At 40.1% G+C, this 14,873-nt stretch overlaps 2 protein-coding genes across 4 annotated transcripts; one reads left to right on the forward strand and one right to left on the reverse strand.

The window, feature by feature from the left end:
* Positions 1–1,852: 1,852 nt before the first annotated feature.
* Positions 1,853–7,371, forward strand: FFAR4 (free fatty acid receptor 4). The gene is made up of 3 exons (XM_017840224.1): positions 1,853–2,405; positions 3,195–3,323; positions 6,392–7,371. Exons 1-3 carry the CDS (start codon positions 1,872–1,874, stop codon positions 6,797–6,799), a joined length of 1,071 nt encoding a protein of 356 aa, XP_017695713.1. The 5' UTR covers positions 1,853–1,871; the 3' UTR covers positions 6,800–7,371.
* A 295-nt stretch (positions 7,372–7,666) lies between these two features.
* Positions 7,667–14,873, reverse strand: RBP4 (retinol binding protein 4). Of its 3 annotated transcripts, none has more exons than XM_017840207.1 (6): positions 14,740–14,873; positions 14,442–14,577; positions 13,672–13,808; positions 13,414–13,520; positions 11,828–12,040; positions 7,667–8,063 (listed from the first exon to the last, which is right to left on the reverse strand). In XM_017840207.1, exons 2-6 carry the CDS (start codon positions 14,568–14,570, stop codon positions 8,050–8,052), a joined length of 600 nt encoding a protein of 199 aa, XP_017695696.1. In that variant the 5' UTR covers positions 14,571–14,577; positions 14,740–14,873; the 3' UTR covers positions 7,667–8,049. The 3 variants fall into 3 exon arrangements, with proteins under 3 accessions (XP_017695696.1, XP_017695704.1, XP_017695689.1); XM_017840215.1 differs by having other exon boundaries at positions 14,704–14,821; XM_017840200.1 differs by lacking the exon at positions 14,740–14,873 and adding an exon at positions 14,659–14,681.

The following is a 14,873-nucleotide window of genomic DNA, read 5'->3' on the forward strand; positions in this document are numbered from 1 at the left end:
TTAATGATAGCTCTTTCACCAATCCACACTGCTATTCAGAACTGAGCACACCACCCCTATTGCCAGCTGTCCAGAACTTTGGGCTAAGTTTGTTAGATTGTAAAAAGTCCCAAACCAGTGAAGTTGTTGGCAACTGGAAGGTATTTGCTGCATTTCAAGATTCACTAGTAATTTTAAAGAATCTGTCCATAGCAGAGCCAACATAGATTGTGGCTAGATATGTCAAGCATTGATCATAAATACAATTCATCAGTAAGCATATTAAATTTGCCAAAACGTTTGTAATAGGGGTGCAGATTTTCTTCTCCCATCAAGTGATGTAGAATAAAGCATGTGTATCAAGACACTAGCCAGTCATTTGTGTTGCTGGATGAAAAAAACTCAAGCTTTGCAACTTTTCATATTGTCTTCACTTGAGTTAATAGTCCATCCCACTTAACAGCAACTGTGCCCACATTTCATACAGTCACCGACCAGCAGGAGTTAATAGGAGCATTTCATCCACCTGTTTAGGCTGCCCTGCAAACTCCCTGTTTGACGAGCTCAAGAGAAACATCCTAACTAAAAGCAATGCAAATTCTCCACTGGCAAAGATGTGGGAAGTGGTCCAGGAAAGATGTCACTCTTGTCATCCCTCATTAGGAGATCGTCCCTTAGAAGGACTCAGTTTCTGGAATCCCCACTAATCTGGAATCCCCACTAATGCTGTTGCGTAAGAGGTTGATGGCAGGGTCACACCCAGGGTCCTGCAGAAGCACGGCCCGGTCACCAGGTCCCATTGGCACATCAGTTTGGAATAATTCTCACCTAATCAAAAGGCGCAGGTCCACACACCCAGCCTGTAACTGTGCCCTTGAGCACCCACACTGGCACTGAGCCAAACAAATGCATCCAGAGCTGTCTGAAGTTATACAACTGTTTACATACTTTATGAAAACCTTTTATCTTTTTTTATGAGACATTATCTGCTTGTCTGTGGCAATTTATGTGCTTCACTCCCAGTCTATTTCCAAATCATCTGAAATGAAGAGCGTAAGTGGAAAGGCCTACTTTCATTTACAATCTGAGCAACTGCTTCCAGGAACTGAAGTTCAGAGAAAATATGATATTTTCTAGGCTTGTCTTACTTTAACAAGCTTCTCCAGCAAGAACACATGACACAGATGGGTAAGATTCTGGATCAACTTTGTAAACAGATCCCCAAAATCACAACAGTGACACTTCTCCATAGTTAGCACAAGCAATGTACAGGTCTGCTGTTTCCAAATGGCACTGTCAAGATAAAGTCAATGGGTAAATTCCTCTTTTCTTTTTTTGCCCTAGACTGGTGCCGGTTATTCCCGACTCCTGAGGAGAGCTCTTGGAGTGGTATGGCAGCCATCCCTGCTTTAAGCCATGCACATCCACAGCGGATGGCAGCTGACTGTGTGACCTCCCCAGGTCACTGGCACCCCAGGGGCCCTTCTGGAGAGCTGAGCAGATCAGGGCTGGCCCTGGAGGAGGTGGCTGGGCCTGTGCCCCTTGGCATGGAGGTGCCAACATGCTGACCCAAACCCTCCCCAGGGAGGTGTCGGGCATCCCCTCACTACCGCCTCATGCACAGCAGCCTCGCCTTTGTGTGAGCTCCACTGTGTTTACTCTCCCACTTCCTTGTTCCACTCCAGCGCGAGGGCCATAAACCGCCCGGCTGGCACAGCAGAGCCTTTGGTGGCAGGGGCAGGAGGAAGAGGAGGGAGGGGGATGGCAGTCAGCCCCTTCCTCTGTGCTGGAAGGGCACCCCAGGTGCCACCGTGGTGGTTGGGAGCACAGCCCTTCCCCTAGGGCTAGTGCTACTGTCCATGGTGGGTCTCTCATGCCCCCTGGCCTCCCTCATGCTGGGGTCCAGGAGGGCAGCAGGAGGGAACAGGACATTTTTCCCCTTCTTCTCGGACTTCAGGGGCCACAATGTGACGGCCCTGCGTGTCGGCGAATCATCTGCCCTGGCCTCCATCTTCCTGCTGTCCTTGGCGGGCAACATCTGGGGCATCTGTCTGCTGGTGCGGCGGCATCGCAGGCTGTGCGCCGCCAACTGCCTCGTCCTCAACCTCTTCTGCGCCGACCTGCTCTTCATCACCCCCATCCCCTTCATCGTCATCGTGCGCTGGACCGAGTCCTGGGAGCTGGGCGACGCCGTCTGCCACATGCTCTTCTATGTGGTGAGCCTGAGCGGCGCCGTCATCATCCTCTCCCTCTCGGCCGTCAGCCTGGAGCGCGTCGTCAGCATCGCCCGGCTGCGCCACGCCGCGTTCCGCCGCCGCAAGGTGCTGGCGGCCGCCTTGCTCCTCATATGGGGCTTCGCCGCCCTCGCCACCCTCCCGCTCTGCTGCTTCTTCACCGTGGTGCGGCTGCCCGCCGCCTCAGGCCAGGTGAGGGCGAGCGCCGGGCGGGCCCGCGGGAGCCGGGCCGGGGGCGGCGGGGACGGCGCGGGGAGGCGGGCGCGGGGACGGACGGCGGGGAAGGGTCGTCCGCCTCTGCCACCGCGGGGGCGAGGTCGCCGAGGGAGATCGCACCGAGGGACATCATCGCACCGAGGGACATCATCGCACCGAGGGACATCATCGCACCGAGGGACATCGCTCCTGGGGCGGGCAGCGGCTGCGCCCAGAGGAGCGCCCGGAGGTCCTCTCAGCCGCCACCCCACCCCGCTCTCCCGGCGGACCGTCCCGTTAGATGGGGAACGCTCATCGGCTAGGATTCTTTTGTGTTCCCTAGTGCGGGTCAGAGATCCCCTTTCCAGCATGCTTCCCAGGATCAGCATCCTGGGAGAGCTGCCCAGCACCTGTGGCCTCCTCTGTACCAAATGCCCATGCACAGATTTTTCTGCCTAGTATTTTGAAATGCATACAAAAGTACACCCAACTTGACACTCAAATACATGATTAAGTTTAAGGTCTGTAAGATTCAATTTAAAGTTGCTATCAGCATTTGATATGAAATTTATGGCAGTATTCCAGTTGCAGACACATCTGTTTGTATTTGTATGGGCTTTTAAAACGATGAAGTAATACATTAGTTCACAATTTGTCTAAGTAGGTTTTCCCATATTCAGTTTAGTCTGCAGTCCCTTTTTCCATGGGCATAGAGGGAGATAAGAACAATGCTGTAGTAAAAATGATGGTACAATGTTGCTTTTCTTCTTCATTCTTTGTAAATAGGAGATTCAGATTTGTACCCTGGCTTGGCCCACCACTGCAGGAGAAATAGTCTGGGATACGACCTTTGCCATTGTTTTCTTTCTAATACCAGGATTAGTCATTGTCGTCAGTTACTCCAAAATCTTACAGGTATGTTTTTCCTTTAAATTTTGTTGTAGAACAAAGGGAAGTAAACAATAACTCACTAGGCATCAACATATTGTCACTGAATACAAATACACCTAAGGGGAACAGATGTCATTTGTTCAATAAATGATAAGTTTGTATAAAATGAAGCACTTCAACCGGTACATATCAGCCTACACATTTCAACTAAAAACATGCTTGAATAGCACATTACCTGAGGCTCAACAAAAAGTCTGTCTTCATATACATATAATATTAAATATGCTTCTCCACTTATATGCTGTTCAAGCTAAAGTAATTCTCCTAAATGTTGAAAGAGTCAAGCATTTGAAAAAACTAAAAACTAGATTTTGCTTTCCTTGAGCCTAAACTCCAGCCACAGGAGATTTGTAACAAAGCAGAGAGAGCCAGGACTAGAAACAAATCCATCCAGTTTTTGGATCTGCCGGCTTTCTGCAGGTATATCTAATACACAGATCTCAATAGATGATACTTAGTCCTTCACAGTTTCAAATGCTGCAAACAAAACCTGTAAATTAAACCCTCTGCTTCCACTTTCTAAGTGGATGTTTATCTCTTGAAATATAGGCCAAAATACCCAACACCACAGAGTTTTCATCTATATTCTAGCAAGCATAATATTAGTACCTAAATTCCTTTTAAACTACCTGATTTCGTACACCCTTCTCTTCCAAAAACAGAGTGAGAAGGACCTAGAAATCTTCAAACTAGGCACTGAAATGCCTAGGTTTTAGCAACTGCCCCCAAAAGATTCTTGGTTTCTTTATTGGGTAATTAAGCTTCTCATATTATGCTTTTTGAACCCCATATTTGCTGTAGGCAAAGAGCATACAGCACCTCAGTGGGGAGTGTGAGCCCTTTGAAAGAACTGCAAACTGCCAGCCAAGGGATGCCACAGTTCTTGGTCAGAGACTAGGACAGGAATGGTGTTTGTTTTGTCCTTGCAAATACCAGATTGCAAGTAAATTTAGAAAACAAAATGGCACATAAGGAGCTAGAAGGCAAAAAAAGTGCTTGGAATACTGGATTACAAGACAGACATGCTGCCAAGCTCCTATTTCTTTTCCAGCTTGGCAACAGAGATGCTAAGATGCATTTCATTTATGTTGAACTGAAAAAGGCCTGAGGCCCATAGCAGGATATAATTGAATCTTCCCTCTCACACAGCTCTCCAGGAAGCAACCAGAAATCTGCTGGAGAATGTCTCAGTCCCTGAGTCATTCCCAAGGGCAGACTCATTCTCACTTCATGATGCTGGTGCACACGTAGCACAATGCTTAGTGTTGCTGGAAGCAGTTCAAAACATTCATGTATTCACATAACAGCATCTACGATGATGATGATTGACTACAGATATAAGACCTTGAATTTGTTAACAAATATACCCTAAAAACGTCTACTTAACAATTTACTATGAAATTGAGTATTATTTTTATGTAACACTTCCCAGAACCCTGGTAAAAATGACAGATTAGAAGCCATGATTTGTAATTTATTTGGTTTTGTACTCTTCTGCCTCTCAGGCAAGCCTTAGTCTGGAGGCTAGAGCTAGGAAAGATGTCTGTGTTCTGGAAGTTACATACTTACATATGTATACCTGACTTCTAATTTTCTGTTTGTCCAAGTGTGGTCCAGATGTCCACAATAAGTATCTAAATTCCATATACTGAGCAGGCCAAAAAGGCATCCACGACATATTACTGCCACCCATTTCCACTGAGGACTTCCTTAAGATGAGATTGCATCTTATTTACCATAATCCTGTCCCCTTCTCAGGCTCAGCAGCTGACGAGAAGCCCATTTTTGGATCACAGGTTTTGATTTATACACCTACATTCCATTGAAATCTTTGGAAGATATCTAGGTTCTTAATGAGTACTTATTCTAGACCATCTATGTCTGACACAAATTCAGAAAACTGCAGAAATGCAGAAAGAAGGACAAATTACTCTCTAAACATTTTCATCTCTACCTGAAGCAGTAAGCTATTAAGTATTACTTGTATTAGTGTTATCCTTCCTGTAGTTTCTGCTAAAGGGAAATGTCACACATAAAAGTGGCAGCAAGAGCCTTACACCTTTTGCTTTCCTTCTCAGACAGCAAATCAATCAAGGCTTTTGAAAATATCCCTTCTTTATGCATGCAAGGGATAAAATGGCATCTTGGTTATTTAGCATAAATGTTTGTTTGGTAAATATTTCAGTTTTATTTTATTTGCCTCAGATGTGAATGTCAACTTCTCTGCCAACTTCAGTGAAGGCAGGGATGTAGAGCATGAGATTCAGTGTTTTCTGCAAGTTCCTGGGATTCAATATTCTACCTAATGACAGATGATTCACACCCATCAATACTAGATTACCAAACTACCCATAGTCTGGTTTATTATCAGAGAGTACTTTTATACGACACAGATTTTCGTAGTGACAAAAGGATCTGTAAGATTTCATGTTAGTGCATTGAAAACAATTCTTATTACTGACTGAGAAGCTAAAAGTCGACACAAAACAACATATAATCTCATTCACATTTAAAATTATTTAGCTACCATAAAAAAATAATGCTTCTTCTAATCCCTACCTTATAATATCAGTCTGGCCATAAGAGAATTGGATTGCATTCCCTTTTGCCCATCAACAACGATCGTTAACTATATTCCAGCTTGCATTTGTGAAAGAAATCAATGGGTTTCTTTAGATAGAACAAATGAGGTAATAATTTGAATTTAATGGGATTTCATGAATAAGTAAGGCTCTGGTTTATGTTGAAAAGTATTTTTGAGTGGTAGAGAGCCATGACAAGAACAACCACCTTAACTAATATTGAAGTGAGTTCACAGCTGACAGGAAAAAAAAATTGCTAGTGAATAAAAATGTTTTAAATGGAACCATTGACAAAAAGTACAAATGGAATTCTGCAATGCCTTTTTTTGTAGTCACTTTTCAAAAGAAAACAGAAAGATCACGTGCCAAGATCATCTTTTTCACTTGTAAAAATGTGTTAATAATTCTTCTATGTTTCAGTGAAAGTTACTTTCTTCTCTTTTGCTGCAGATTACAAAAGCATCAAGAAGAAGTTTAAATGCTGGTTTAGCCTACTCAGAAAATCATCAGATCCGTGTTTCCCAGCAAGACTACAAACTATTCCGAGCCCTTTTGCTGTTGATGATCTCTTTCTTCATTATGTGGAGCCCAATAGTAGTAACTATTTTTTTAATTTTAGTTCAGAACTTCAAAAAAGATTTAAATATTTTGCCATCAGTTTTCTTCTGGACAGCATTATTTACTTTTGCCAACTCTGCTGTCAATCCAATTTTGTATAATGTTGCCCATTTCAGACGTAAATGTCAGGAAATTCTTCTCTGTTGTACTGGGAGCCCTGAAAGGCATAGGGCAGGTACAGAAACCACTGCAAGAAGAAGTAACCATGAACAGCCACACTTGTCTTTCATTACCAGATAATTATTTAAAGTCTGAGCTGTGCCACACTTTGGATGTTGTCTACACTATTCCAGGTCGAATAGGTCACTCTGATATAGTATTATATGCCAGAGAAGGGGGAAAAAAAAATCTAAATTTGTATTTTTGTTTCCTGCAGGTAAAATTCTCTTGACTTCACTGCTTTGCCTCAGTAAAATTTGTACAATTTAATCCAATGGATTGAATTCTCCTCTTACACTGAAATAAATAGGAATATAGCAGTGAACTCAGTGAATGTAAAACAGCTGAAATAAGTACTTGCCAGATGAAACAATTTCTATGAGGGTACATTTTCAGATGGCATAAATCTCATTAACTTTAATGAGGTTATAATGAATCTATATCAAGAGGGCACCTGATTCATTTTTACTTGTTATTTTCTACTGAGTAAAAGAAATAAACTTTCCAGTTTAATGTTCATCCTCAGAACATTAATGAAAATGTTCATCCTCAGAAAGTGTGTGCTTTTTTAAATCCCATTGTAAAAGAGAATTTGATTATACTCTTAGATTACTGACTGCCTGAACCTATGTTTGAGCCAACTAAACAATTTCATGTAGAAAACAAGGTGATAAACATATATTATCACCAAGTGAATGACCAGTTTGGTTCCATCTCAAATTAAAAATATGGACATGATGTATATTAATTTATAAATAAAGAATAAATAAAAATGGTTAATTGTCATGTGTAAAATAGTTCTTTTAAAAAGATGCATATTTTTTACGTCTCCAGTAGTCATATAATAATGTTAATCAGTGATATATAGGGTCATTGAAATTCCTTCCTCTTTTCTAAAAGTCTATTGGGAAAGATTTTCAGTATGTTCTAGGAAAAAATACAGCATTGAAAAGAAATTAAAATACATATATTTTGGGGTTTATGATTAGTACTCTTTTAGTCAGAAATTGAAACCACTAAAATAAAGCAAGATTAAATTCTTAATACCATCTGAGACCAATTCAAAACACTGCAGTAAGATAACAGTCTACTAATAAAACCAATGTCTACATATGTACAGATTTGCATACAAACAATTTTCATTCCCTGTAATCCAAGTTTATTAAAATGTTTCATTGGTTTATCAACAAGTTGAGCTACATAGCTCAGATAAATATATTCAAAATCTAAACTAAGCCATTTGAAACATTTTCCAGGGAACACCCGATCAATGTGTTAACTTTACATCCATGGTGCTGTTACATGCTTTCTTTCCATAGTTTTGGACCTCCTTAAGAGCAAAATCCTGAAACACACAAAAGCAAAAATTTTGTTTTTCAACCACACTAGACAAAATTACAATACACAAACTTTCACCAAATTTAAAATGTCCATGTCTAATTTCTTTAAAATGCTCTTGAGTCCAGCAGTCTGTAACTTGTAGTAATAATAACAATAATGCTATTATCTTGTTCTGCAGTTTATAATTCCAAAGAATTTTCAACTCAGAACACAACAGGAATTCATCCAACCTGTTACACATGTCCTGAGCATTTAATACTTTGGCAAATAAGGTACTGCACAGATCAGTGATAAAAGAGTTATTTATTTACTTTAACAAGCTTCAAATTATTTGCCTTTTAAAAATTATTAATTTAAGAATGTCTTTCAGCAAAATAAGAATCTCCTGACCTCCAAAACTTCTAATGGCAATAGTAAATTAGCTGAGGGAATATACTACCCCTTAATTCACAGTTTTTTCTTCTAGCAATTGCTAACAGCAGATTTAGCTTTCACTTCTGCTGACATGACACTGTATTGTATTTACAAGTATTCTCACTTAATATCCACACTCATATTGCATAACTTAAAGTAACAAGGTATTTCTCTAAGAGACTAAGTGTATCACAGCTGCATCTATATTTGAAAAAGAGCTACCATCAGAAATGCAATGTAAGTTAGAACAAAAAACTTGTCATTTCCTAGGCTTCTCTTTTTGCCTTGAAGAGCCAGTATATGAAGAACACATTTTTGGTTTTTTTTTAATCAAAGTAAGTTTTGTAATCTATTGGTTTGGCATACACACACACACACACACACACACACACACACACACATACTCACTCTCTTAATCTGAGTACAGCATTAATTTAAAAAGCTAATGAAAAATTGTTGGGAAAAATATTAGCTTCAAGACATAGCAGAGTATGCACAATTAGAAACAGATACAAGTTGTTATTGCAGCATCTATTAACATCAGTCAGAATTTTAGCACAGTAACAATGGGATGCAGGTCAATATAGACAATTGAAGTTGGCTTGTTTTGCTAGTAATTCTGTATCTCCTAATAGCAGATTTAAAACTAAAGTAGCAAGGTTTCCAATCGTCATATAAAGAATTAAGTGAATTTTGTAAGAATTTCTGATACAAAGCTTTCAATAAATGATTTTTTTCAGTTTAGCTCACAATCATTCTTTCACTCCCAAATGTACTTGCCTTGCAGAAACTTTGGTTAATGATACTGGAATATTCAGAATCAACTGACAATATAGTAATTACAGGTCCTGATTACATAAAGGGGAAAATGCAAGATGCTGGCTTTAATTTATATTTTGGTGCTGGGCTCATAAAGATAAACTCTGTCATAATCCTCAATAAAAAAGGACCAGGGCTAATATTTTTTCTTTACAAACAGTATGGAACTCACTGTTTGTATCAGATATATCAGACACTGCACTCAACACCTAAAATTTGAGTATAAATTAGGATGGCAGACAAATAACAGTAAAACTTGGTAGATTTGATATTTCTATAACAAACTAGAGGAAGCATGATCAACTTTTAAATTAAGGTTAGTAAGTCAAAGAATATTTAAGGTTGAACTTTCAAAAGGCATTCTGAGGTCTTATGTTTAAATTACAGTATTGCTTCTTTACTCTGCAAAAAACCACAAGCATTCTATAATATAGAAGTTCTGAAATATTTGAAAAAGTTATATCACAAATTATGAATAAATGAATATATTCCGATTTTTCTTTTTGGTTGAAAGTTTCTTGCAAAGATTGACAATACATTTATTGTCTTTCAGGCCTCATATGGAGTAGAAATAATAGAAATACAGATTCCACCATGCTGAACTGGACCAGTACTTGAACTAGCCCAATATCCTTATTTTACAGTGGGATAGTACTTCCTCTGAATTTGACAAAAATACAAGGAACCACCATAACACACAGCTCCCAGAATCACAGCTGTATATCTACACTTTATCTTAGATTTAATATAATATCCCTAATCATCTCATTATTTGGTTTTCTTATCTTCAGAAATTTTTATTCTTGCTGTACCTCATTTGAAAAACAGTGAACGCAGGAATCAAATCAGAAAAGTATTGTTGATTTATCTAATGACATTGTTTCTTTTCTATCCTACCCTTTATGCAATCATACAAATCACTCACAAAAGTCAGTTTCATTTGCATTTATGGTGTCTCTTGTTCTTGACTGCTGTAAGTCTCAGCTGTCATATATTGTCCCCAAATTCTCATTCAAGATAAAATTTTTGTTTTCATTGTTATCAGGTACTTTTTGCAGGTTACTGATCACCATCTACCTTAGCAGATCTTTCAGGCACCTTGTTATCAGCATACCCACTTTACAACATGGCAATATCTTACTCTCTGTTTATAGATCAGATGAACAGGTAATAGAGCCACAAGAGCTGACTGTGCTCATCTGTTCTGACTTTCTTTAGAAGACACAAAAGTTTCTTCAGTCAATTCCTGTTTGTTCTAACATGTCATTGAGGAAAGCTTTTAATCTTGATTTACAGATTTCAGTGATGAATATACAACAGCTCTTGGTAAACTGTTCCAAAGGTTAATGACCTTTGGAGTTAAACAAATGGCTATTTAGTTCTGCTCTAAATGTCCAGTTTAAAGTTCCATCCATTTAAATTTATTATTTCTATGTTTGCAAGTCCTTTATTATCCAATTACCATTGCTTGTGTGGGCAAGCACAGACTTTGCTCAGGTCAGCCCTTAATCTCTTTCTAATGAGAAATATCAAGGTCTTTGAAGCACTCACTAGAGGACACATTTTACAGACTTTCAGTCATTTTCTCTGTTCTTCTTTGAAACTTCTAATTCATCCTCAGTACTCTTCCAGTTATCGTTATCATCAAATGTGACATAGCAAGCAGACCTATGCCAAGCACAAGCCTCATATGAGTCTTGGTTTATGCATCCAAGAATCACATCAAATCTTTTTCCACACTGTTACATTGGGAGTTCACTGATTCACTGGTCAAGTCTTCTGTAGATGTCTTTCAGAGTGTGAGGGGAATGTAGGAACAGATACACTACTATTTTATTTGTTCTAAATATTCTGATTTTTCTTCCTCATTCTTTACTATTACCCACTCTAAGTGTAATTTTTATCAGGAAGTACATTATGTTTTGTTCTAGATTATTATTATTTTCCCTCTTCTAATGTACTTGAAGAATAAGTGAGCTAATCTGTATCCTTCCCTGTGCTGCAAGCTCAGCCTGACTGTGTGACTCAAGATACTCATGCTTCCAGTATATGTCCCTCTTCCACTACCCGTTGTGAAAAGGTTGGCATGAGGACCTGTGAGAAAGGGTCTGCTGTAAGGATCCTTTCCAAGACTTCTGATTGTCCCTAAAAGATTTTTTAAAGAATTTTTCAAATAGATTTTTGAAAAAAGACAAAGTGTTCTGATTAAAGAAACACAATTACTTTTTAACACAACTGTGAAGTCTATCTGTACAATGTTTACTCACACTACATTGATTTAATTGTTTTACAACTTCCTCTAATTACTGTTTCAGCTGATCTGATACGCTACATAAAAAGCTATACACTTTAGCTGTCCTTCAGATAAGGGAAGTAAAAGTTGGAAATAACACTGCAAGGTCCAGTTTTCAAAATACAGTATTACAACCACTAAGTAAAAGACTTCATGCATTTTACATTTAATGAGCAAGAGAATCCCAGCGCTTTAGCTGTTAAACCCTGAAATAAAATTCTTCAGAAAAAGAAGGTTCTTACCATTATGAACGATAACTCTGTATTTTCTGTCCAAACAGAGGTCCATCTGCCTTTGCCTGACAATTTTCTGTGCCTCTGGAGGCAAACCCTTGGGGTCCCGGGAGAACACAAAGGAATAGCTGTTAGCACAAGTGCCGTCTGCGTTCAGTTGGCGGCAGGAGTAATGAAGAGCATATGTATCATAATCTGTGTCCACTATCCAGTGATCATCATCTGGAAGAAACCATAGCAAAGAAGCAAAGGTGTTAGAGACACAAGTAAAATCTAGAAAATCAGAAGAGATTGCTGCCATAACTCTGTAAAGAAAATATTAAGATGAAGATTGGTACAAATTATAACAGATTAGCTCGTAGATTATTCCCGTGTCCAGTATTTCATTCCATGTTTGGGAAGAAGTTGTTTGTTTTAAAGAGAAAATAAACACATTTAGCAAGGACATGCTAATCCTCTTCCAGATGACTCAAAAATGTAACTATTTTCCCCTCGGGGATGTTACTTAGACTGTATTTTTAGAGAAAAAAGATTGTCGAGCACTCTGCGTGTGCGTTAAAAGTGTATTTGCTACAATAAACCCTCTTCTTAAAACACAGTTACAATTTCAAAGAATTCTGAACTATTTAGCTATGTAACCTGATAAATACCTGGTCACACAGACACCCTGTGCTAACAGAAGTGAATCTAAGTGTTTGCAGTAAAGCAGGTTAGATCTGCACCTTCCTCTCCTGGAGCAAAAGATTCTCCCTTGCACTACCATCTGCATTGGTGAAAGCAGCACTATGTTCTCTTCCCCTTTTTTCCTGTGGGGGGACACCAGGCTTTTTAGAAAGGTAGAATCTGGGCTCAGCCAGCAATCTGAAGCATCCATGATTCAGCAGCATGTTGTGAAGAGACCTGGCAACAATTTAAAACCATTGGCATTCAAAACATTCTTTTAACTGTGTCTTTGGACAGAATGGAGCTCCTGTCACTTTCAAATTCCACCTGCTTCCCTTGGAAGCAATCCAAGGAAATGTCTTGAGCTACAAAGAGTCTGAATCTCTACTTGGCTCAAGAAACTAATTTTGCATAGGGTGTGACAAATGACCTAAAAATATGAATATATAGACATATATATAATATTTATAGGATAGTTTTTGTCTCTTAAAACAGATAAATCTCTACATTTTCAGACAGAAGACTAAACAAAATAACATTTGCTAAATCCTCTTTGCTGCTTGGCTAGATCTGACATTAGGCTTCTCAGACAGAGCAGAAACATCCCGTAACTGAGTTCTGAACTAAATCAAGTCTTGAAATACTTCATCTGCCTTTCATTTCTTTCCAACCAGTGACCTTCGATTATATTGTTGGGTAACAAACAAAAGAAATACAAAGGCCTGATCTTCACTTGTTTAAAGAAAGCCAGCCAGCTGTCCCATATAAAAAGTAGTGATTACCTTGTTCACGTTAAGGTTTCGTGTATGATAGTTATTACCTCTTTTAAATGTGCTTAAGAAATTCAACAGTACTTTTTCCTGCCCCAGCATGGACATGCAATACAACTAGGCTTCCAAGTAGTTCTGCATCTTCTGTAGTTAAGTACTCACTTCCTTTCTGCAGAAAAGAGGCAACACCCCAGTACTTCATCTTGAACTTGGCAGGATCCTCTGTGTCAGTGAAAGAGCCGATCATGTCAGCACAGACATCCCAGTTACTGTAGCCAGAGACAAAGAAAATATCACAGTCAAATCTAACAGCACAGATTCAGTGTGACTGGCACAGGGATAGCAGGCAGGTTTGGAGCACCAGTAAGTGCAGCAGAAGCTTAGTGAAATGGAACAAGAGGAAAATTGCAAACAGCTTACTTGAAGAGTCTGACTCTGCCCTTTGCAGTAGCACTCATTTGTCCATTCTCATCTACAGTGAACTGGGCTACCACATTGTCCCGCAGAAATAGTCCCTCAGGATCTTTTTTTGCCATACCATACCAGGTGCCACTGTACTGCAAGGAAATAAGAAAGGCTTCAGTTAGACCTAAAAGAATGGAAACATTACAGACACTACAGACTAGGGCAGGTGACAGAGGGAATGGCATGCAGATCTTTGACCCCCTGCCTCCAAGTTGCACCTAAGAAACAAATCTAGCTGTTCCAACAGCATAAACCCACCAATACATCCTACTGCAGTCAGAGTTTGTGGAAATATTGACCTTTTTCAGTTATCTTATTTGTATCTGCAGCTCTCCAGTATGAGGAATACAAAATTTGGTGGAAAGAGATTAACAACTGGCAGATCTTGACAGATTTATGTACAATTTTTTTTCCTTGCAATCATATCTGAAAACACCAGATTATTAATTTTTCATAGAAACAACAAAGTCATCACACTTCTTTTGCTTAGACCATACAGTTTGAGTCCAGTCTCTAAACCTCAGTTTCTGCAGTATTTATCAGATGCATCAAGATCCAGCATCTGTGGAGGTGTGGGCAACATTACACGCTTCTGCTGTTTCTCAGTATTGCAGTCTGTGACTCTGAAAATGCGAACACACTGGTGCTACTGAATGTCAAATTCTGTAGGCTGGGAAGAGGAGCTAGGCAAGACATCACAGATCCAGAAGAGAAAGGAGATTTACCCTGGTCTTGTCGAAGTTCTCCTTGACTTTGAAGCTGCTTACTCGGCAGTCCCGCTCCGCGGTGGTGCTGCCCAGCAAGGCCAGTGCCAGCAGCAGCAGCCAGGGCAGAGCTCTCTCCGTGTGGGCCATCCTGTACCTGCAGCAAACAGAGAATAGCATCAGAAACAGGCTCTGTCACACAAGCGAGGAAGGGTGGAAGGCTGCCCTGCCAGGTCACCAGGACATCCAGCAGCTTTCCCTGATGCATGTGCAGGCAAGGCACCTGGTTGTCCCCAGCCCACAACAGCAGGTCCCTTACAGACAGTGCCGGTCCCTGTAGCCTCTGGAGAGCCTAAGTGTTGATGGCGGTGCCTGGACAGGGAACACTTTATGTAGTCCTGGGCTTTCGCAACCCCCTGGGCTACAAAGCCAGAGTTGGAGGGGGAGTAGGTA

The sequence above is a fragment of the Lepidothrix coronata genome, unplaced genomic scaffold (assembly GCF_001604755.1).
Source record: "Lepidothrix coronata isolate B3197 unplaced genomic scaffold, Lepidothrix_coronata-1.0 Scaffold8, whole genome shotgun sequence".
In the NCBI taxonomy this organism is placed as follows: domain Eukaryota; kingdom Metazoa; phylum Chordata; class Aves; order Passeriformes; family Pipridae; genus Lepidothrix; species Lepidothrix coronata.